The sequence below is a fragment of the Physeter macrocephalus genome, chromosome 16 (genome assembly GCF_002837175.3).
Source record: "Physeter macrocephalus isolate SW-GA chromosome 16, ASM283717v5, whole genome shotgun sequence".
Lineage (NCBI taxonomy): Eukaryota > Metazoa > Chordata > Mammalia > Artiodactyla > Physeteridae > Physeter > Physeter macrocephalus.
The window spans coordinates 43633052-43657446 of NC_041229.1; the positions used below are offsets into that span (position 1 = coordinate 43633052).

General features: G+C 40.1%; 3 protein-coding genes across 3 annotated transcripts; all 3 read right to left on the reverse strand.

Annotated features, from left to right (window-relative positions):
* Positions 1 to 1780: 1780 nt before the first annotated feature.
* Positions 1781 to 2852, reverse strand: LOC102996622 (tripartite motif-containing protein 43B). Its single transcript, XM_055091368.1, has 2 exons — positions 2831 to 2852; positions 1781 to 2301 (listed from the first exon to the last, which is right to left on the reverse strand). Exons 1-2 carry the CDS (start codon positions 2850 to 2852, stop codon positions 1781 to 1783), a joined length of 543 nt encoding a protein of 180 aa, XP_054947343.1.
* A 252-nt stretch (positions 2853 to 3104) lies between these two features.
* Positions 3105 to 8394, reverse strand: LOC102996339 (tripartite motif-containing protein 43-like). The gene is made up of 4 exons (XM_055091369.1): positions 7252 to 8394; positions 6276 to 6371; positions 4765 to 5001; positions 3105 to 3501 (listed from the first exon to the last, which is right to left on the reverse strand). The coding sequence occupies exons 1-4, from the start codon at positions 7669 to 7671 to the stop codon at positions 3199 to 3201; spliced, it is 1056 nt and encodes a 351-aa protein (XP_054947344.1). The 5' UTR covers positions 7672 to 8394; the 3' UTR covers positions 3105 to 3198.
* A 5442-nt stretch (positions 8395 to 13836) lies between these two features.
* LOC102995789 (tripartite motif-containing protein 64C) lies at positions 13837 to 21193 on the reverse strand. The gene is made up of 4 exons (XM_024131622.3): positions 21044 to 21193; positions 20080 to 20330; positions 17721 to 17821; positions 13837 to 16688 (listed from the first exon to the last, which is right to left on the reverse strand). The coding sequence occupies exons 1-4, from the start codon at positions 21191 to 21193 to the stop codon at positions 16195 to 16197; spliced, it is 996 nt and encodes a 331-aa protein (XP_023987390.2). The 3' UTR covers positions 13837 to 16194.
* Positions 21194 to 24395: the final 3202 nt, after the last annotated feature.

The window sequence follows — 24395 nt, forward strand, 5'->3', positions numbered from 1 at the left end:
TTTATGGCTTGTTCCACAAAGGCACCACCTTCCCCTCCAGGGTTGCTTTTCCTAGCTTTAGGGAACAACCAGGGACTCTCAGTATCTGAGCAGGTCCCTGGAGCGATCTGGCCAAAGGCCATCTCCTTTTTTACGTTCATACCATAAAGTCCAGGATGCATACCAAGGAGAGTACAATCGGGCCCTGAGGCTTAGGTGGGTCTTAATGGCGCATTCCTCAGAGGGCAATGCCCGCCACAATAATATATTCAGGAAGTATATTTAGTGATGGAATTACAATGGTGAATATACAATTCAGTGGGGGACAGCAACATTTAAATCAAAAACCAATGCTCTATTGTATGATGGTAAAATGGGAACAGACAATGTTCCCTGTCCTACCATCTCATCCTTCGTGGCCTAGGTGATGATCCTAAGTTAAATTAAAATAATATAAAACAATAACGTAAGACCACCATGATTGCAATACACACAATCACCCTCACACTTCTAGTATCTACACTAACAGAGCCTCCAACACACAGATGCACTTTTCCAAAGATAATTAAAAATCAAGGGCTTCCCTGGTGGCTCAGTGGTTGAGAGTCCGCCTGCCGATGCAGGGAACACAGGTTCGTGCCCCGGTCCGGGAAGATCCCACATGCCACGGAGCGGCTGGGCCCGTGAGCCATGGCCGCTGAGCCTGCGCGTCCGGAACCTGTGCTCCGCAACGGGAGAGGCCACAACAGTGAGAGGCCCGCGTACCGCAAAAAAAAAAAAAAAAAATCAATTGGTCTCAAACTCAATGTGTGTAATCTAATCAGTTTTTGACACCCACCTTCAAATCCTGAAAATTTAAACTTTTAGATTCTAGTTCCTAACTTTTATGGCAAAGCTCCTTTCCAATAAGATAATTGTTTTGTCCATTTATTCATTTATTCAGGCAAAGATTTGTTCAATGCCCCTCATGAGGCACTTCCTTTCTTTAGGTCTTTTCCCTTATATTATTATTATTATTATTATTATTTTTTTTTTTTTTGTGGTATGCGGGCCTCCCTCTGCCGTGGCCTCTCCCGTTGCGGAGCACAGGCTCCAGACGCGCAGGCTCAGCGGCCATGGCCCACGGGCCCAGCCGCTCCGCGGCATGTGGGATCCTCCCAGACCGGGGCGCGAACCCGGTTCCCCTGCATCGGCAGGCGGACGCGCAACCACTGCGCCACCAGGGAAGCCCCCCTTATATTATTGTAAAAAAAAAAAGGACCTGCAAATTCTGGGTTCTCTAAGAAAAGAAGACTTATCCCCGTCTCCAGGGTCAGTGGAGATTTCTCCGTCAAATCGGTTTTCACCCTGAGGGTGAATTGATGTGTAGGACAGAGTAGATCATGAGGAAGGAGGAGAAAGTTGGGGGCTGACCTGGGTCTGGTTGGTGACCAGGTTTGTCCATGCTGTGTAAGCCCTGGGTTCCTGTACTGGGTATCAGGAAGTGAGAAGCACACGCCCATACTTTGGTGAGTTCAGCAAGCTCACAACACAGGTGAACAACCACATCATATATTCCAGACAAATGTCTATAAGGCAAGCTTTTATTGTCAAGAAGATGGAAGACACCAACAAAAGTTTGCATTTGACACTATCTTTATATAACAAATAGTGCCAAATATAACAAATAGCAATAAAGGCGCTTCCATTACAGTAGAAAGAGCCTAAAGACAATGAAGTATCCTTGACTTGCTGCACCTGAGAAGGGTTGCCTCAGAGAAGGAGTCCTGAGCATCCAGACAGGGTCCTGACTTAGTCCTCCTCACATGTGGCCAGTGCAAATGAAAGGCCTGACAGGGAAAGTGAACAGGCTGTCCTCGTACCTCCAAAGGAGGGAGCGCTTGGCAACATCCACAAAACCCATACTCCCACTGTCAAAATCAAGGAACACGCCAACCCTGCCCTGAGGTTTCTCTATGTACAGAGGATTGTTCGGGATGGTGGTCCAGAGACGGTAATGATGATCCTCCTTCACACACACAAGGAGAAAGTTGTCCCTGTTGGATTCCTTCAGTATGCCGTCATCCTTCCTTGTCCAGGAATCCTTACAGACGCCTACAGCCCAGTCCCAAGAGCTGTCCACATCCACCTCCCAGTATTGTTTGCCAGAGGTGAAGCCCTGGGATCCCCACGCAGCAAAATACTTCGATGTTATGCCATCCAAAGACACATAGAGGCTGTCATGCTCATACTTCAAACTTCTTACATCATCAAACAGCCTGATGTGCTGGCTGCCTACTTCATTATTGAATGCAATTTTTACTGTGGAGAGATGAGAGAATACTCCAGTCAAAATCAATGTTCAAAATAAAATTATCTGTGAGAGAAGAGGGTCTACCTAGGGTCTCACTGGGAGAAAAAAAAAAAAACCTTAAGGTTATTAGAAGTGCAGTTCTAACTGGAAACACTGGATTCAAATGTTGCCTGGATATCTGCTGAGGAAACAGATAACTAGTTACCATGGAAAAAACTTCCTAAAAATTCAGAGATTATACAGGATAGGGAGGTCATGGCTACTTCTGGCTGGGTACTTTTCCTGACATCTAAAAGACTGGATACCGGGCACTGATCACCTCCAAGACCATGACAGTATAACTCACCTCCACCTCCACCACCACCGCTCAGGGAAAAAAAAATACATTGTAGAATAGAGAATTGGTGATCATTCTAACATCTCAGTTAAGTTAGCAAGTGGACACTGCAGAAACAAAACCTAAGGATGGCTTCTTAAAAGTGGTTTCCTTGTAGGAATTTCCGCCTTTGATATGTGGTTCCAACGTGAGGCCTAGTCTTCCACTTCCTGCTAAGTTACCCTCCAGGGTTAGGTTTATCATGAAGCTCTATGTGGCTCATCAACCACCAATTTGCTTTCTTGTTGTTCACAAATCCTGGTTTCTGCATTTAATTTTTGTGGCTTATATATATATTTTTGATTATATCAATGGAAAAAAACACATCATACATTCAATTGCCAAGAAACTTTCAAGCAAAAATGTTTTTGAACTCTAAGTAACTGCACTTAGACTCTGAAATTGGAATATCCTGGATTAATAACCCATTTTCTAGAATTCAGTGAACAACTGACATTGTATGGGGTGATATTTCTAGGGCTCAAGGAACCATTTTTGGAGCATGTCCTTTTTTTCATTATAGAAATTATTTATCAAATTTATGAGTAATTTATAAGGCCTGAATCACATCTATCCCTGCACCAGCCTGCATGTATTTTGTAAGGATTTTAATGACTCTGTGACTACACATGTCTATACATGCCTGTTTGCAGGCTGTTCTGTACAAGGTGAGAGATGAAGAGGGAAAGATTGTAGAAACCATTATTGAAGGACCTTGCAGGGTGGACACACCGATGGGGTGACCTTCACCTCGGAAACGGTTGAACCGTTCCATCAGCCCAGTGATGGGTTGTGCACGGAGTTCTGGCAGCAGAGTCTGAGGCACGTGCAGCTGTGCTGACTCGCTCCTATAAGGAGGAAGATGCGGTTAAACTTTCTGCTGCCCAGGACTTCTTAACCACAGCTTTTAAGAAAAAGTCAGCATCCTTCAGCTCAACTCTCTTTTCAAAATCCTTTTCTCCACAATCATAGGATGGGATCGTGCCATTCTTAGGAAATTTTTTCTCACTTTAATTCATGACCTGATTTCACCCCCATTTCTCAGAGATACTTGCCTCTCTCACCTAATGCCTGGGAAGTACTAGTCCTTGCACTTCAATGTGTTTATGATTTTGAAATTTAAATCAGAAAAATACTGGCCTTTTAGAAACTTCTGCATTGAGCTCTACAGCACATACCTCTCTAAGCCACAGGAGCAAATTTCTGATGCTAAGTTCTGATTCAAATGGAACAGGAAATCATACTCAGCAAAACAGGCACCACACATGCACACACAAGCAATGTAGTATTATCTAGTAAGTTATGTGTTCCCTTTGTTAAATGCAGCTTGATCTCTTTCACAGCACCCTGGTCAGCATCACAAGATCAGACTTACCATTTCAGTTTGTCTCCTAATTCCTGTCAGAAATAAAATAAAAAAATATAAGATTAGACTTCTTCATAAATAGCCAACCAGGATTTGGTTTAGGGAAAACTTCAGAAGAGATCTAATCACCACCATGAGAAAACAGTCTGGAAAATCTATTTTCCTTTTTCTCCCTAAAGAAAACTCTGGCATAATGTGTTGAAAGAATCTAAATTCTTCATAAATTAACAAACCTGAGGGTGAAAGAGAGAGAGAGAGAGAGAGAGAGAGAGAGAGAGAGAGAGAGAGGACAAAGGTAGTGATTGTGCATTGCTGCAACCCTCAGCTCTCTGTAAATTCGTCTTTCCTAGGGCTTGTCCAAAAGGGTAATATGCCCCTCCAGAAAGGCAACTCAAACCTAGGATATCGCAACAGGAGGTGGAAATATATGAGCTTTTGCCAAGTTTCTCCCATTGTCCAGCTGGAGATCAGAAAACTGAATGATAATACATAAGTTGTTCCTTTCTGGTTTTGACAGAAGCAAGCTACAAAAGGAGATTTTGAGAAGGGAATATTCCTGGGGAGTCTCCATAATAACAATTCTGTAAAGCTTGCTCAGTCATGGTTTGGATGAATTGTATTTCATCTATAATATTTCCAACTAGGAGAGACTCCCACCTTAGGATGCAAGAGATGAATAAATATACCCCTGGTACCATTTCATGCTCATTGAAGGTGTGAGCTTCAGAAAAAATATTTTCAGTCCTCAGTTCTTACCTGGAGCAGCTCCACATCTGGTTTATAGGACATTTTCATGAGCTCTTTGTATATTACTTTGAGGTCTGTCTTCTTTCCACTCATTTCCTCTTGTCTTTTTCTGATTTGCTTACAAATCTTTTGGCTTTCTTTTATAATACTCCCTAAGTAGTAATTTTCTTCCTCCTGAAGAAATGGAGTTACCATCTGATAAGTTTTCCTAATCATGTCTCCATATCGATACACGTAAAACTGTTGGGAGATGGATTTCGACAGCATTAGTTTGCTCTGATTCATGTTCTCTCCCAAGAAGCTACATCCATCCTAAATTCGTATCTTCTAAGAAATCAAATTTATTCCTCTTTCCTTCACTTATTTTTCATTGTTTTTAACTACATCAAGAGCCAAACCCACCCTTGCCTCAAACCACTTTCATCAAATTCATGAGTTTCTGAAACATCTGGAGAAAATCTTTTCATGGATCATTTCTTTCATATGCCTGCTTTCAAATCTGAAAGACCTCATGCAAGCAATTGAAATGTATGGGTGATTCATACATGATATGCAATATCTTCATCTCAATATTAATAAGTAAATTCGTTTCTCATCTCAGCCCTTCCAAACTCCACAGCCAGAGTTTATCTCTGAGCAGCCATGTTCCATTTTACTCTCAGGGTTAGTATCCTCAGGAAAGATTTTCCTAAGAATCTCACCTACTGCCCTCAAACAGGTGCCAATCCTCATAGCCCTTTCTTTCTGCCCTCCTTTCTTCTATGAACAGGTTCTGTCCTCCCTCTAAGGCCACAGCCTCCTTCCCATATTGTTTGGAAGGTCATTCATCCTCATTCCATTGCATATTCCCTCCCAGTATTGATGGATTCACTCTCTCACTCTATATCTCTGTCTTTCTCCTTGTTCCTTTTCTCCCTGAGGTTTTTCTTTAACATGTCACATTTTCTCCTACTTGAACCAATATCACTCTCTAGCTAGTGAGCTGTCGCTTTTCACAATGACAGTCACACCCCTTAAATTCCTGTTCCTGTCTCCTTTGTATCACATGGGCTCATGTACTAATCAGACTGAAGTACTTGTGGTTCCCAATGATACACCCTTTACTTTCTGGAATGTATGACTTACAGAAATCTGTGCCTGAAATAACCCACGGATTTTTAAACACCCACTTGATCTTCAGACCTGGGATTGATCTTAAACATGAGAAATTTTCCCTGGGATCCTGAATCATGGGCATGGAATCGTCCATGTCACTCCATGTGCCTCCACCTTAGCACTTGTGGCACATTCTTCTAATGTATCTTTTGTTGTAGTTACTGATCCATTAGATTCTAAAAAACCCAAGAGGCGGGTTTTGTAGGTGCAAATGGTACATAGAAATTTTTTTTTAATGGTGTTCAACCCATTCTCAGAATTTCTTGGCACATGATGATTTCACCTCAGATTATTAAGGGATAAGTTTCTAGCATGTCTGCCTCAATTTGTTTCAAAGAGAAATACATTCTCATACTTACCATCCAAGGGTCAGTTCCTCTGCCATCTTTCTTGAGATTTCTTTCAATTCCTTGGATCTTTTCCCATAAAGATCTCATTTGGTTTGCCAGCTTCTCCTGTAAAATAATTGAATTTTAACACCAGAAAAACAAATAGATTGAGGTTTCAGACCCCAAACGATGGAGTGTACCCAGGGATGTCAGGTACAGGACCTGGAGGAAGACTGGAAGGACCATAACAGATCACCACATTTCCCTACTCTTCCTCACTATCGTTCAGTTTTAGAAGATTCCACACTGCAGAACCACACACCATCAGGGAATCTTGTATCTAGGGAAAGGAACAGGATTTTACTGAGCATGGCTAATTTTCAGGTAGTTTGGCATCTTGCATCAGAATTTGGATGTAGTGCTGCTTGCTGCCTGCTAATTCCAATATACTGTATCTTCCTTCTTTGTCCAGAGTCAGGAAACCTGTATCCAATGGAAAAGAATTTTTGCACTTGCAGATTTTAGAGCCAAAGACTCTTTCTCAAAATGAAGGCTTTATAGAGCCTTGAGCATAATAATGTATCATCCAAATAATTTGAATTAACTTTATCACCCAGCCATTGGATACAAGTTCCATAGAGACAGGTATGCTTCAGCATTTTCTTCATAGCTTTGTCATTGCTAACTAGGTCTGTACCTGGCACTCAGTAAAGAGAGGGTTTATTCATCATTATGATTATAATATCCTTTTTAAAAAAGTATTTAATTTACTTATTTCGTTGTGACAGGTCTTAGTTGTGGCTCGCTGGCTCCTTAGTTGTGGCATGCGCACTCTTATTTGGGGCATGCATGTGGGATCTAGTTCCCTGACCAGGGATCGAACCTGGGCCCCCTTCATTGGGAGCATGGAGTCTTAACCACTGTGCCACCAGGGAAGTCCTGACTGTAATATCCTTTTAATCTCTTAGCTGTACCATCCTCCAGCTCTCTAAGTGCTCGCACAGACATCACTCACCCAGTGTTCCTCAGCAGCCTCTTCAGTGGAACGGTGCCTGTGAGCCCTGTGCTCCTGACTTTGAGAGCAGACCAAACAGAGCAAACTCTTGTTGGCTTCACAGAAGATCTTCTTTGTCTCCTTATGGGTCCCACACATATGTTCCTCAGACTTCAGGAATTGCCCGAGATTTGGTTTTCTGGCAATGGACACCAGATTCTTCAGAAGAAAATTGGTTTTGAGGTTTGTCTGCTGTGATCGTTGCCTGCACACTGGGCAACTGGCAGGGTCTTTGGCTTGCTCCCAGAGAAGACAGAGACAGGACCTACAGAGGCTGTGTCCGCAGCCTATGGTGACTGGGTCTAGAAGGTAATTCAGGCACACGAGGCAGGTGAGCTCTTTCTGGAAGGCTTCTGGGATGTCTGAGTCCATTTCTTCTGAGGGAAGGAAATCAGGAGTTTATCCCTCTACCCCAAAGACAAAAAAGGCCCAAGGAATATCAGACACAGATTGTCACTGAATAATACACTGATTTAGGAAGGATTTTTCATTTGACAGAAATGGAAAACTGAGACACAAAGAGAACTCTCAAGAGCTGCAGAAAATTTTCTCAGCTGCCAAACCAACACAACTTCTTGCCCTCTTTTCCCCTACCTAAAGGAGAACCTCAGGTTTGTTGAGATCTTATTTTCCTCTAGATAGCATGAGCTTCAGGAGTTTGACCTAATTTATAACTCTATGTGGTGGGTCCTGATTGCCCTAAACAATCAGTCTTGATGCTCAATGCCAGTCATTGATTTAGCGCAGCATACTTGACTAAGATGTATTTTTATTATTTCCTATAATTGTCAGGCATTTTTCTTTGGATGTCCTTTTTTATCTCAGTCTGAATCTAGGTCCACAAACACTTTTTTTCTTTGCAAAACACTTTCTGAATAATTCAGAGATAATGAAGAGGAACCTAAACATTGTCAAATTGGATCCTATTCTAACCAGAAGCAACTTACATGGATATACTAATCGGTTGAGTTTGCCTTCCTGTCTTATCTGTACTACACTCATCAATCAAAAATGAAAGGAAATGGTTATATCTTCTCAGTCTTTAAAACTGTTATCAAGCATCCCTTTCATCTTGTGGTAAGATGCAGTTTGCATGTAATGGTAATAATCAGAGCCGAAAAACAAATCATGCTTTTTAAAATTGATTTTGCTAAAAAATTGGGTCCTTGTGTCTGTACTAGTTAAGTACAGAGGTTCCTCAACTTTCTTATATTTCTGTATGTACACAACTGTCACTTTTCTCTTGCCCAATCATTTCCTAGTTTCTTTAAAATTTCAGTCAGAATAACATTTCTGAAGAGACAATGTTTACTTCACTTTAAAACTATACTTTCTCCCAAATTATTGCATGCATTACCTAGTTCTGTTGTGTAGAATTTTTTTTTTTTTTTCCTTTGCAGTACGCGGGGCCTCCCACTGCTGTGACCTCTCCCGTTGCGGAGCACAGGCTCCGGACGCGCAGGCTCAGCGGCCGTGGCTCACGGGCCCAGCCACTCCGCGGCATGTGGGATCTTCCCGGACCGGGGCACGAACCCGCGTCCCCTGCATCGGCAGGCGGACTCTCAACCACTGCGTCACCAGGGAAACCCTGTTGTGTAGAATATTATGTTTCCTGTGTATACAGGCACACTCCACTTTTAAAGTAGACTGTAATAGGTACGGCACATGGAGTCAAATAGTCCTAAAAATTATTTTTAGGCTCTACATCAAACACAAACGTATAAGATATCAGACAACCACTTTCTGAGTCTTTGTAATACATAGGAATAACTAAGAGATGAACAAAATCAGATAACTAAAATTAATCATCATATTAATTCCAACATGTATGCCAAGACAAGATGACAATACAGAAATACATTCATTTCACTAAGTTGGCACACAAGATATTTTCAGTGAAACAACCTCAATTTTCTGTTAACATTAGGAAATTGTATTTTTTTCCCCTCAGGAGAGTCCCATGAACTGCTCTATGGTAAATTGCGTACTCACTGAAAGTGCTGTAGAAACAATCCTCACTGGAGAAGTAATAAGACAATGTCCGCTCGGGGATCAAGGCTTCCAAGGGTGGTAGTGGTAGCTCTCAGAAGTCTCCAGAGCCAGGTGAGCTCCAAACACTGGCTCTCAGTTCTGGAGAAGAATGAGTTTGGTTCCTTTAGTGTCCTTACATTGAGCTCTGAACCACACCCGCTTTTTCCAAGTGATTGCATTTCACCAGTTTTCTAATAGGGTTAATATGGAGGATGAGATTTCCTGAAACCTAGGACAAGACTGCTTTAACACCTTGGATAATCTTCATAAACCCATCTCTGCAAACATCTTCTCACCAAGAACCACTGATTATACCACAAATCCACCCTCAAATGGGCCTTCATATGTGTTTCTAGATATCATGGATTTTTATTTTTAACTTACCAAAGAAGTTGGAAAGATTATTTCATCACTTAGAGAGTTTAGCAAATGTCTTGGAAAACTTGGAAATCTGTTTCTTGAGGTTTGTTTAAATATGTTCTGTCATGGAGGAAGTGCTTTATTTTGTTGATTGGTTTTAAAAATTTAAAGTAGGACTTTAGTGTAAGAACATCTGTGGTGACAACTTCAGAATGGAAATTTCTCTTGCCCCTCACCGTCACACTCCAGATCAAGCCCCCCAGTGTCTCCCAGCAACAGCAGGACAGGAGATTATCTGCCTGGTGCTCCCCCACCCAGCTCAGGGGGGACAGTAGAGAAAGACCCCAGCACAGAGACCCCTTTGGGACAATGTCATTTATAGGTTGCTTTGGAACAAAACAGAAACAACAATAACCACAATGGGAAAACTAGAACAAAGAAACATTTTGAAGAAATAACACATACCCTTACCTTCCTTTCCTGATATATTTCTCACTGAACAATCAACTTGAGAATGCAGAGTTTTTGGAAGGAGACTCATGACCCTGTCTTTAAGTCTTCCAAGATACATGTACCATATGTATATGTTTCCAGTGGTTGATGCTCCTAAATGTTTATGAACATGATTTTAAAATGACCTTGAACTGCAAAAGCACAACCTCTCTCTCATGGGGGACCACAATTGTTACAAGCGTTCCCAAGGTCATTATTTTTCAATTCTTAACCAATTTCCCTATCACCCTTCTTTTCTAAGTGAAGTATGGCAATATAGGTTAATTACTACAATGATACCTTGTGTTCCCAATTAGTCATAAAGTGGTTTTGGGAATGCTGACATGAAAGTGATTTTATTTTATTTCTCTGTTTTTCTATATTTTACATATTGCAGCAGTCACCAAAATCAGGGCACCAGATGCAAATGTACAGTTTCCTCTTCAGTAGACACTGGCACTCTGGATCTCCTCAGTGGAAGAGGTTGAAGACAGCACTAGCCCAGAGTTCCCTGGAGAGGATGACATTGGGCCTGTAAGTGTGTGTTTAATTAGGAGCCTGCCCCTCAAGCAGCAACTAGGAAGATAAATTAGTGTAAACTCTCTAGTTTAAAATCATGGTAAAAGACGCTACTTATATCTGCAAAACTCCTTCATGGTATCACTTGGATTAGTTTAATGCCTGATTGAATAATCAGAGGTGTGTGCATGCTAAAACATGCTGCTGCCCTCACTTCCCCCTTTGTAGTCTAGCCCTGCCAAGTTGGCATGTCAAGAAGCCATCATGAGGTTATATGCTGCGAAAGTTATCAAACATAAAAATAAGTCTCCTTAATCTATTTTAAGTTTATTATTCAAGAACACCCATAGAATGAATGCCCTAGATATATTGATACATTCTGGAACTCAATAAATTGATCATATTACTACACATTTCTGATTGCAAAGGTAAGAAACTAACATTTTGGCTTCTAAGTTTACTGTCTGTGAGCTTGACTGACATCAGTGAATTTCTATTTTTAATTTTATATCATTCAGTATTGTGAATTGTTTTGCAGTGTTTTTTTGGTTGTCATGTGGAATCAGCTGTTTTAGAATATTAATAAAAATCCACTGGTTAAAAACATACACGAGATCATAGACTAAGTCAGTACTTACCAGCTATTGTCACTGACATAACAGGTTAATAATATGTAGTATATTTTGTTCAGTGATATCCAGCATTTCAGAAACTTTGATTGATTTCTATTTACTGATTTAGCTATTGAAAATGCAGCATAATACATCCTTTTGGACATATATCCTTGTTTGTGAGAATTTCTACTGGAAAGAATGCTCAAGATGATGTTGCTGGGTTAAAAGGTTATGTGGATATAAGATTTTGATAGTTGCCACTGCACTGTCCTGATACAGAGTGGGATGGTCCTTTTTTGACTGGATGGATGCAGGGCTGTGAGCAGGTTTCCTCAGCCTTCCACTAAATGAGAAGTGTGGTGGGATTAACACAGCTCAGAGCCAGGGAAGGAAGAAGTATTGCAGGTCTCCTGCCAGCTCCTCAGGACTCTTAGCCAGGGCAGCACCGCCTGTGAGGCATCTGCCTTTTTGAAGCTCTGGGACAAATTTGGGAAGAGTGTCCTTATAAAAGAGAGGCTCTGGAGGATGGAGTTATAGTGACCAGAAGCTCAGCAGGCAGGCCAGGGCAGTCACATGTATCAGGGTGGAGGAGAATGGATTCCTAGGTGAGATGGGAAACACTGGCCCTAGGCTTAGAAAAAGGACCGAAGCCCTTGGTGAGGGGAAAGTAGAATTTCAGCCAGATCTTCCTCTCTGTAACCCCTGCTCCTGCACATAAACACTCCTACATAGCAGCTCTATTAGCAGCTCCACTGTTGACTGAAGTCCATGTTGCTTTGCTGTTGCTGTAGAGGTGAGGGGCCAGGAGCAAACAGCTGGGCACCTCAGCCTTCTCTCCCTGGGTGTGTTGGGGATTTAGCTCCTGGCTCCAGAAGAACCAAAGCAAAAGAAACTTTTCGCACCTTATTTCATTAGATACAACTTCAAATACAATGTTGAAAAGGAGTGGTGCGAGAAAACACATTTGCTTTTTTCCTGATCTTACCAGAAGGCTTCTGGTTTCTCACAATTAAGTATAATGTTAGCTGTATGTTTTTCTCAGTCCCTTTTTTTTTTCCGTTCTTCTTCTGAGACCCCTATAATTCAAATGTTGGTGTGTTTAATATTGTCCCAGAGTTCTCTGAGACTCTCTTCATTTCTCTTCATTCTTTTTTCTTTTTTCTGCTCTGCGGTAGTTATTTCTAATATTTTATCTTCCAGGTCACTTACCTATTTTTCTGCCTCAATTATTCTGCTATTGATTCCTTCTAGAGAATTTTTAATTTCATTTATTTTGTTGTTCATCATTGTTTGATTGCTCTTTAGTTCCTCTAGGTCCTTGTTAAATGTTTCTTGTATTTTTTCCATTCTATTTCCATGATTTTGGATAATCTTTACTATCATTATTCTGAATTCTTTTTCTGGTAGGCTGCCTATTTCCTCTTCATTTGTTTGGTCTGGTGCATTTTTACCTTGCTCCTTCATCTGCTGTGTATTTATCTGTCTTCTCATTTTGCTTAACTTACTGTGTTTGGGGTCTCCTTTTTGCAGGCTGCAGGTTCACAGTTCCCTTGTTTTTGGTGTCTTCCCCCAGTGAGTAAGGTTTGTTCAGTGGGTTGTGTAGGCTTCCTGGTGAAGGGGACTGGTGCCTGTGTTCTGGTGGATGCAGCTGGATCTTGTTTTTTGGTGGGCAGGCCCAATTCCAGTGGTGTGTTTTGAGGTGTCTGTGAACTTATTATGATTTTAGGCAGACTTTCTGCTAATGGGTGGGTTTGTGTTCCTGTCATGCTAGTTGTTTGGCATAGGGTGTCCAGCACTGTAGCCTGCTGGCCGTTGAGGGGAGCTGGGTCTTAGCATTGAGATGGAGATCTCTAGGAGAGCTTTCACTATTTGATATTATGTGGGGCTGAGAGGTCTCTGGTGGACCCATGTCCTGAGCTCAGCTCTCTCACCTCAGAGTCTCAGGCCTGACACCCGGCTGGAGCACCAAGACCCTGTCAGCCACATGGCTCAGAAGAAAAGGGAGCAAAAATTAAAAGAGAAAGAAGGAAAAAATAAAATAAAGTTATTAAAATAAAAAAATAAAATAAATTATTATTAATAATAAAAAAAGAAAAAAAGTGTTAAAACAAGAAAAAACAAAAAAGAGAGAAAGAAAGAAGAGAGCAACCAAACCAAAAAACCAATCCACCAGTGATAACAAGCACTAAATACTATACAAAAAAAAAATAGGCAGACAGAAATCAGGACAAATGGTAAGAGCAAAGCTATACTGACAATATCACACAAAGAAGCATACACATACACACAAAAAGAGAAAAAGGGGAAAAATATATTTATATATAAAATAAAAGAAGAGAGCAACAAAATCAATAAACAAATTTACCAATGTTAATAAGCTCTAAATACTAAACTAAGGTAAACATAAAACCAGAAACAAATTAGATGTAGAAAGCAAGCCCCAGGTCTACAGTTGCTCCCAAAGTCCATCATATATTTATATATAAAATAAAAGAAGAGAGCAACCAAATCAATAAACAAATTTACCAATGTTAATAAGCTGTAAATACTAAACTAAGGTAAACATAAAACCAGAAACAAATTAGATGTAGAAAGCAAGCCCCAGGTCTACAGTTGCTCCCAAAGTCCATCACCCCAATTTTGGGATGATTCATTGTCTATTCAGGTATTCCAGAGATGCAGGGTACATGAGATTGACTGTGGAGATTTAATCCGCTGCTCCTGAGGCTGTTAGGAGAAATTTCCCTTTCTCTTCTTTGTTTGCACATCTCCTGGGGTTCAGCTTTGCCTTTGACCCTAAATTTAAGTTTTGGCCTCTGTGTTTAGGTCACCTGAGGGCATCTGTTCCCACCCAGACAGGATGGGGTTAAAATAGCAGCTGATTAGGGGGCTCTGGCTCACTCAAACTGGGAGGAGGGAGGGGTATGGAATGCGGGGCAAGCTTGCGGTGGTAGAGGCTAGCATGACGTTGCAAGAGCCTGAGGGGCGCCGTGTGTTCTCCTGGGGAATTTATCCCTGGATCATGGGGCCCCTGCAGTGGCGGGCTGCATAGTCTCCTGGGGCGGGTGGGGGGTGGATAATGACCTGTGCTTGCACACAGGCTTCTTGGTGGCTGCAGAAGCAGCCTTAGTGTTTCATGCCCATCTCTGGTGTCCGCTTTGATAGGCATGGCTTGTGCCCATCTCTGGAGCTCATTTTTGTGGTGCTCTGACTCCCCTCTCCTTGCACACCCTGAAACAATGGTCTCTTGCCTCTTAGGCAGGTCCAGACTTTTTCCCGGACTCCCTCCCGGTTAGCTGTGGTGCACTAGCCCCCTTCAGGCTGTGTTCACACAGCCAACCCCAGTCCTCTCCCTGGGATCTGACCTCCGAAGCCAGAGCCTCAGCTCCCAGCCCCCACCCACCCCGGCGGGTGAGCAGACAAGCCTCTCAGGCTGGTGAGTGCTGGTCGGCACTGTTCCTCTGTGCGGAATCTCTCTGCTTTGCCCTCTGCACCTCTGTTGCTGCGTTCACTTCTGTGACTCCGAAGCTTCCCCCCTGCCATCCCCCATCTCCGCCAGTGAAGGGGCTTCCTAGTGTGTGGAAACTTTTCCTCCTTCACAGCTCCCTCCCAGAAGTGGAGGTCCCATCCCTATTCTTTTGTCTCTGTTTTTTCTTTTTTCTTTTGCCCTACCCAGGTACATGGGGAGTTTCTTGCCTTTGGGGAAGTCTGAGGTCTTCTGCCAGCATTTAGTAGGTGTTCCGTAGGAGTTCTTCCACATGTAGTTGTATTTTTGATGTATTTGTGAGGAGGAAGGTGATCTCCACATCTTACTCCTCTGCAATCTTGAAGGTCCCCTCAGCAAGTAATAATCTCCTTTAGATTATATTGGTCATTGTAGGGAAATCTCAAATTGATTGTGTAAAACAATATTATTCTATAGCTCTTGATATCTCAAACTTTAGGATGTAATTTTCACAGGCTGTGAATCTGCAAGTCAATTTCCTGTCTTTGGTTGACATTATTCATTAGTATTTTATGTGTATTATGTTAGCTACATTTTAGAAAATTTTAATGACGATAGAATACTTTTTCTGTGTATTAGCTCTTTCACTCATGTATTTGTTCATTCATTTGCCTTACATTTATTTTTGTTATGTTCTAAGCGCTTCATTGGATAGTGGGAATATAGTAGTAAATAAGTCAAAGGCCATCTTTACTCTCTCAGAATTTTCAGTCTGGTAGTAAAAAGCATCTAGTAATTTGGGGAAAGTTTGTTGAATATTATGATGAGATGACATATGCTCAGAGAGTGTGTTATAAGAGGAACTATACTGGTCTGTGGAGTCAGGAAAAACTTTCTGGAAAAGCTGTTGATGAGCTGTGATGTGCTGAATGAGTAGGGTTTAGAGAAAGTCTAAATGTTTGACAAAGAGAAAGGGTTTGACCAAATCTTTCAAATACATGGATCCAACCAACTAGGTCACACTTGAAGAAAAAACTGAGCTATTCCTTTTGTTTACTAAGCTGAGATATATACCACTTCATTCTTCTACCCCAATATGGTTCAACTATGGAAGAAAAACACATTGCTTAAAATGTAAATGAACCTTATGATATGTAATTTTTTTAATAAAAATATTATTTTTAAAAAAGGATATCTATTGATTATATTCTAAAAATGCTCCATAATAGTTTTTATTAATAGATCATTTAATTAACAAATTTATACATTCAACATGGCTATGCCATTTTATAAAGATACCATCATTATGTTCCATTAAATTACAATAGGCTCAGAGACAGTCAAGTATCATCCTGTAGCCTCACATGAGGTTTCAGGACAGTAACTTCCTCCAACGAGAAGTTCATCTAATAAATGGTCACGGAACTTGACTATTCATGGAGACCTAAGGCAAAGGAAAGGCTTCAGAGGGGAGGAAAAGAAGGAAGGAAAGAAACTATATATGAGGGAACCTCTGCAAACATCATAGAAGCTCACAGTTCCATTGTCATAATCCAGAAACACTCCAATCCTACCCAGAGGCCTTTGCACATACTGAATTAAGGGTGGGGAGTTTGTGGACAGAATATAATGATTGTTCACTTTCATAGAAAATAGCAAAAATGCTTCTTCAGAATCAATACTGATAACAGCATTGCTTGTCAAGATATCTTTACAGACTCCCAGAATCCAGTTCGAGGAGTGTGTCACATCCACCTCCCAGTAATGCCTCCCGGAGGTGAAGGCCACAGCTCCCCAGGCCACAAAACTCTCTGCACCCTGGAGCTCTCTGGACACGCCATGATGGTCATCTCCATATATCATAGTTGTATCATCCTCAGAAAGGCTCACATTGTGAATGGTCGTTTTCTGACTCAGAACGTTATCCACTGCAGAAAGAGCAAAAATGTGGTCAACAAGTGGGATTTCCATGGCCTGAGAGGCAGAGGCTCTCTACCCAATGAGTCCTTTCATTTTCCCTCCTCCAACGAAATACAAAACGAAGACAAAAGGGATTTCAGACTGGCTCTTCTATGAAGAACAAGAGTTATAACTATCTCTACAGCACATAGAAACACCTCAAATAATATAGAAAAAGAAAAAAACATACAGACATATCATGAACTCTGTGAAGTCTGATTCAATGTCAAATTCTTGATAGTTTATTTCAGGACACATAAAATTTTATTTGTTTTCTTTACTTTAGAAAACTTTTCTTGTGTCTTTTGTCTTTAACACTGTTTAATATAGAGAGAGCACTTTGATATTATGTGGGTATTTGTTGGGCTAGCGTCTCGACCTAGCAAGTTTTCAAAGCAAAAATGTTGATAGAAATCCATCCATGAATAGTTTGGAAGCTTCTAAAAGCATGTTGTGACTAACCATGTTCACATATCCCTCACCTTTCAATTATTTTGAGATTGATCTAACAGCATTACAATGATTCTGCCTAAGCCAATTGTAGTCTATTTTGTCAAAAGCTAGTAATTATAGAAATAAGAAATATTCTTTGTATAATGCATGATAAACACAATTGTAATATAGAACAAATTAAAACCAGCAATGCCATATATAACCTTTCAAGAGTGAAATAAACTGAATAAACATACAATATTAACAGCTACTCTGAGAACTAAATATTCTATTTCTTTATAACTAGCTGATCAATCCAGTTGCTCTCTTCTTTCTCTGCCTATTTCAGATGTAACTAAAAATATGTGTCTTGCTTTGCATTTGCAGTAAAATATAGGTTGCAAAGTTCAGCCTTGTTCTTTGTAGCATGACTGTATTGGCAGAAAAGATATAACAACTTTGGAAAGTCATATACTAACTTCATATCAGAAAAAATAAAATCAAAGAAGGCTCCTTCCCAAGAACCACCAAAGAAATGGAGGCCTGATCACCAAAGCGCTGACTCTTACCTCTGAAGTTGTTCAGCATGTCTAGGATTCCAGTGACAGGCCAGGAAGTTAGCTCTGGGTTCACTGGCTGAGGCTTTTGCATCTGTACCAAATCAGTCCTGTATAAAAATGATATCAGTTACACTTCAGGGCCAAAGGTTAATCACACAACCGTTACAAAAGAAGCCGTTTATTATATTTTTTATTGGAGTATAGTTGCTTTACAATGTTGTGTTAGTTTCTGCTGTACAGCAAAGTGAATCAGCTATATGTATATATATAGCCCCTCTTTTTTGGATTTCCTTTCCATTTAGGTCACCACACAGCACTGAGTAGAGTTCCCTGTGATATACAGTCATTTCTCATTAGCTATCTATTTTATACATAGTAGCATATACATGTCAATCCTAATCTTCAAAAGAAGCTGTTTTTAATCCAAGATATTTTATCAGAATTCTCCCATTTTTGGTTAATTGGGCATTCATTATATTCTACACTCTTGGGGATTAAAAAAATATGTTACCTTACTTTTTTTCAAAATATACATTTTATCAAATTTCAAATTCCCCATTCATTTTAGTCATTATTCCATTTCTAGAAATTTTGAGGTTTGTTTACTTGCTCTATTCAATCTCAGGTGATGCAAAGATCCTGGGCATTTTACAGAGAGCACAAATTCAGGCAAAGCTTTTGTACTTCAGTCAGCAAGTAGTCACCAAAAAGAAGAGTACACTGAGCCAGACAGCTTTGCTCTTGTCAGTACAGTGAGGGAATCCAATTCCAGCCTGACTGCCCTTGTCCTGAAAGTCCAACTTCCCAGTGTGCACCAGGAAGCCATTCCCTCTGAGGTCCAGCCTACAAGGGGGCTTTCAGTGATGGAACAGGTTGAGTCACTGCTACTTCTAGGAACAAAATCACAGCCCCTCTTCCCACTCTTAGGGAATCTACCTCTTTCCAGTATTATTCACCTTCCAACTCACTCAGGTAGGTTCTTCCTGTATTGCAACTTAGGAAATTTTGTTCAGTACATTTTACTGTGGTAAAGCTAGAGAGGTGGAACAAAGTCCAGAATGTCAGAAGACTTTTAGGTATATTTGAAATCAACCAAATGAGCAGGAAACTTCTGAGACCAAGGAGTAGAAGGCTTTCGGAACTCTTTTGAAATAAAATAGAAAATAGCCACAAAAACAATGTTAATAGCTCAAAAAATGTACAGTCTATCGGCCATTTCCTAGGATTTCACACCTGTGGATTCAATCATGATTTGAAACTGTGAAATCTGAGTGGAAAATATTCAGAAAAAAAAATCAGGAAATTTCAAAAAGTAAAACTTGAAAATGCCGCACACCAGGCAACTATTTACATAGCATTTAATTTACATTATAATAGGTGTTAGAAGTAGTCTAGAGATGATTTAAAGGATACTAGAAAATGGTTAAGTTATTTGTACATACTATGTCATTTTGTATAAGGGGTTGTACATCCTCAGATTTAGGTATGGGGGAGGGCCTGGCACCAAATCCTCATGGTACTAATGGATGACTGTACATTTACTTCATCAGAAAGACAGAAACATTCTCAGAAATCAGAAATCTGTAGTGTAAACTCACTTTTCCAATACATTGCCCAAGTCCTGTGAGGGAAAAAGAAAATATGATGTTAATCATCAGAGTTCTGTCCTTTTGCATCTTCTTTAGTATTCTTGTTTGTTCCTTTCATTAAGGTATTTATTCTCTGATTCTTCTCTAAGGAACAATTAGAGGTTATCTTAATAACAGAACCTAAACTAAAACATGATGAACTTAGGGTGCATTACAGAAGGAAGAAGGCCAGGAAGAAAGCCAGGAAGAGTCTGTGTTATGATGCAACAACATCTAGGTCTCCAATGTCACTCATTGCCCTGTCCTATTCCCAAGGAGAGAGCTCATCATTTATGATAACAATTAAAGCAAAACAGGGGACCATACAAAATGAATTATAGAATACATTGATTACCAGTTCTAAATTTTTCTAGACAATGGGCAAAACCTCAATGTCTTCAGTACGTATGGGATAACAGAGTGACAAGGGATTAGGGGAACATATATTGAAAATTATTCCAACAAAGTTAACTTTTCCTGGCTACAGAATTTTGCTGGCTTTGGATAATCAGTGTGGAGAGTCCCCCTGATCACAATGAAATAATTTTGTCCTATGTTAACTAATGAAAGGATTTTTTTAAAAAACCTCCCAAAGATTACCAGGCCATGAGAAATAAGGGATTGGACAAATAAAATAATGGGAGTCAAGGAACTTCATCCCTTAGCTGAGATAAGAGTATATGCAGGTAACATTTCAGTGTCATGGCAACGGTGCCCAGAATAGTATTTCTGTCTCTGAGGATGGAACCTCCCTTCTCACCTGGAGCAGCTCCATGGCAGGCTTGTGGCACATCTCAGTCAGCTCTCTGTACATTTCTTTCAGACTTTCTTTCTGTTGAGTCATTCTGAATTCACTCTCCCTGAGTTGCTGGAGAGTCTCCTTCACTTCTTTCTCCAGTGCCTCCAGATGGAGTTGCTCCTCCTCCCGGAGAAAGAGGTGCATCCTCTGATACTGAACTTTGATCATCACCTTCCTTACGGCCGCATAGTTCTGCAGAGATAGTGGATTCAAAGAATCATTCATCCTCATTCTCAACAGAAAGAAACAGAAAACGTCAAATATTATTTCCTTACTGTCGCGGGAAAGTTCTTGACAAACTTTCTGCCTCACATTTCAAAAGGCCTGGAATATTTGCTGGTCCTTCCAGTCCATCCTTTCTCTAAGTCTCTCACCTCTTTTCCTGTTTAAATCAAACCATCTGAGGAGGTCCCAGTTTTTCTCCCTAGGAGGATTCTTCAGGGTTCTTACTCCATCAATTATTTCCTCTCTTACCCAAATCTTGTTTTTTCTCGTTCCTTTCCCTGATTTTTTCTAAATATTCTTTTATTAGGTAAACCCCATACTGTGCAGCTTTAAAAATATGCACTAATTCTCCTCTAGGTACTACTGTATTCCTCTCCTCACCTTCACAGACATACTTAGCCCAATGTTGTCTTATACTCCATGTCTAAGAAGGTTTATTCAAATCTTCAAAATGTGGCCTAGGAATACGTTTCATGCCTTGGTTTTCCCATATACTAGCACTCTTTGAACTAGTTTGTATTGGTCTGTCGTAATTGTGATTACTGATAGGTCATTTGAAACCACTACTCTTTCCAAGGAAAAAACCACTATCCTTTACCTGGTAATTTGAATTTTGCTAAAAGTCTAAGCCAGGATTATATCTGTCTCCATGCAAACAAATGGAATATTTTTATTCTTACCTCTAACCACTGAGTTTTGTTAGCTTCTTGATTCAGACTGTTTTGCACTTCTTGGGTCATTTTCCTTAAAGAGCCCATTCTCTTCAGAAGTTTCTCCTGCAAAATAACCATGAGCTTTAGTGACACAGATGATGATACCATAAATTCCATCCCCTTATGTATGAGCAAAGGCAGTCATTTAGAGCACGGGTCCCCAACCCACTGCGCCGAGGACCGCTACCAGTCCGCAGCCTATTAGGAAAGGGGCTGCACAGCAGGAGGTGAGCGTTGGGCGAACAAGTGAAGCTTCAACTGCCATTCCCCACCGCTCCCCATCACTCCCCACCGCTCCCCATCGCTCACATTACCACCGGAACCATCCCCCCAACTGCCCCCTGCCCCCGTCCATGGAAAAATTGTCTTCCACGAAACTGGTCGCTGGTGCCAAAAAGGATGGGGACCGCTGGTTTAGAAAATAGAAATCTTGAGTTTGAATGATGTGGTCAGATTTTTCCACATCCTCCAAGCTGTTGGTTTGTTTAGCTGCGTCCTGTCTGGCGAGGGAAGCCAGCCTCTTGAGTACAATATTGGTTTTGAAATCTGGCTTCTCTGATAGTCCCCTGCACTCAGGGCAGCTCTTTGGAGTCTGGTCTTCCTCCCAGCAGAGGTACAGGCAGGGACGGCAAAAGCTGTGCCCACAGTCTATGGTGACAGGGTCTATGAAGTAGTTCATACAGATGGAGCAGGTTAGTTCATTCTGGAAAGCTTGCATGAATCCTTTGGAATCCATGTTTCTAGAAATTAAAGAGAAAGAGCAAGAGTAATCATTCTAGTAATCATTCTTTTACCCTGATTAGAAAAAAAAACAAAACAAAAAACAGCCTTTGGACAAAGCTTGTCTGCTTGAACTCTATCTGATTTACCTATTTGCTTACCCCCAGTACAAACCTAGAAGTGGTGAATACAGACAGATTGGGTTCATGCTATAACACAAATGATGAAATTAGAGAAGAGACTACCTAGCAACTTTATTGTTTAAAATAAGCCATGGTCTCAATCATAACTAAATTACATGGAAAAGCTTAAATATTAGAGCAAAGGCTAAGAGACAGGATGACGCCAGAATTCTTTTTAATAGCTGATTGGTGCAGAAGCACAGAGAGAATCTCAATCTCTTTCTCTCTCTCTCTCTCCATGACTGGTACCCATACATGCACACACTTCATCTCTATGCTAATGGTCTCTATGCCTCCTATCTCCCAAGTGACAGATACCCTTTTCCAAAGACAAAATTGTTTACATATAATTTAAGCTTGTTCCATTTAATCAATGTTGACTGAAATTTTGGAGTCCTAAAACTATAAACAGTTGAGTATTTGCTTCCAACTTAAATAGCAAAACTCCTCCTCTCAAGGAAAAAGTATGCTATTTCTAGCTCAGGAAAACATTTTTTTTCCCAGTCTTTTCAGACCATCAGAGCACCTTCACACTTCAAACTGGTGAATGTTCAAGCTACAACGATAATCAGTAAAAATCAATTTTTAAAACCAACCACCCCCCCCAAAACATTGTAATTTACACAGCAATTTCCTCTCTACACTAGAATATCCAGAGATGCAATTGATGGAAGCATGACCATAGACCTGTGTTATTGATATTTTCTCATATGATCAATGCCACTTCTTGGAAGTCCCTACCAGGTGATTGGATCTAGTCTGAATACATTTCAAATCTAGACTGCAAACCGAAGGCTTTCAACAGATAGCAAATAAGACCTTACAAAAATGTATCATAATTAGTTTAATACATTTAAATCATGTTGATCTGTACAAAGACCATGTAATGTCTACATTACATTAAGCATTTTAGGTGTTTTATGTGTTCCATAGATACATATAAATGGGAAAATTTAAGACCTAAAAACATCTAATACCACATAAGGTATTGAAATAAAAATTATTAAATAACAATATTACAAATATCAATTTATTGCAATTGCTTTAGTTACAGATACTTTAAATATTGATGTCATTTAAAAAAAACGAAGAAAACTACTTTGCTTGGACAAGACCCAAGCAGGCCAAGAGGTAAATGAAAAGTATTTGCATAAGGGAAAGTAGGCATGAAGATATTTGCAATCAATTCCTTGCTTACCAGAGTCTACTGTGAGTGGTCTCACCTCTGGAAGCCTTGACGTCCTGGTAGCCTGTGGAGGTCAGGGTCAACAAGAACTCTCCAAAGCTTGGCAGCTACACATTCCCTCAGTCTACCTTGGAGAATCAGTCGCCTCTGGACAAAGGCGCTTTTTAAAGGATTAGACTCACCAGAGGTCACACCTACTTCCTGAGATTGGATACAACCTTCAGACAGGAAGGTGTGAAAACAGCTGATTGGGTTTGCAGCATATAGAAAACAACACTTGAGGGGTAAGACCCTAAAAGAATACAAACTTCCTTTAGGCTAAATGAAAGAGGTTGACCCCACACAAGTTGTTTGAAAAAAGATTTGAACTGAAGAAATGATTTCATGAAATGATTTTTTATTCTTCAAGCGATGACTTCATAATTTTTAAAATGTATATTCTTACTCTACTTTTAAAATTTGTAATAGCTAATGATGTTTCTAGCCATTGTTTATCTGATTATGCTTGAAAATAAAACATTAATTGGAATAATTGACACACCTACACTATATACATTTCTCATAAAAAAGGGCAACTAGGCATTCAAATGTGGTTTAAATAATTATATATATAATAATTGGTGAAATTAACTGTGCTAAGCTTTTTCTTGCCTTTAATATTTTATGAGTACTGTGTAATAAATGGCTAATGTCAAAATAAAATCTATTGTTTGGACTCATACATTTGTAAATAATTTTAATCAGAATACTTTATATATATTATGTATATAACATATACATCAATGGATATATTCATATTAAAATATAAATATAATGTAGTAACTACTAATACAATATTTATGTGAATAATTATCTTTAATAAAATGAATAAACAAAATTGGTTTTTCGTGAGGTATAATTGACATATAACATTATATAAGATTCAGATATACAAGCTGAATGATTTGTTATTCATATATATTATGAAATAATCACCACAATAAGTCTAGTTAACATTCGTTACACTACATAGTTACAAATACTTTTTCTTGTGAAGATAATTTTTTTTACTGTTCATTTATTTATTTATTTATTTTCTTATTAGTCATCCTTTTTTTTTTTTTTTTTTTTTTCGGTATGCGGGCCTCTCACCATTTTGGCCTCTCCCGTTGCAGAGCACAGGCTCCGGACGCGCAGGCTCAGCGGCCATGGCTCACGGGCCCAGCCGCTCTGCGGCATGTGGGGTCCTCCC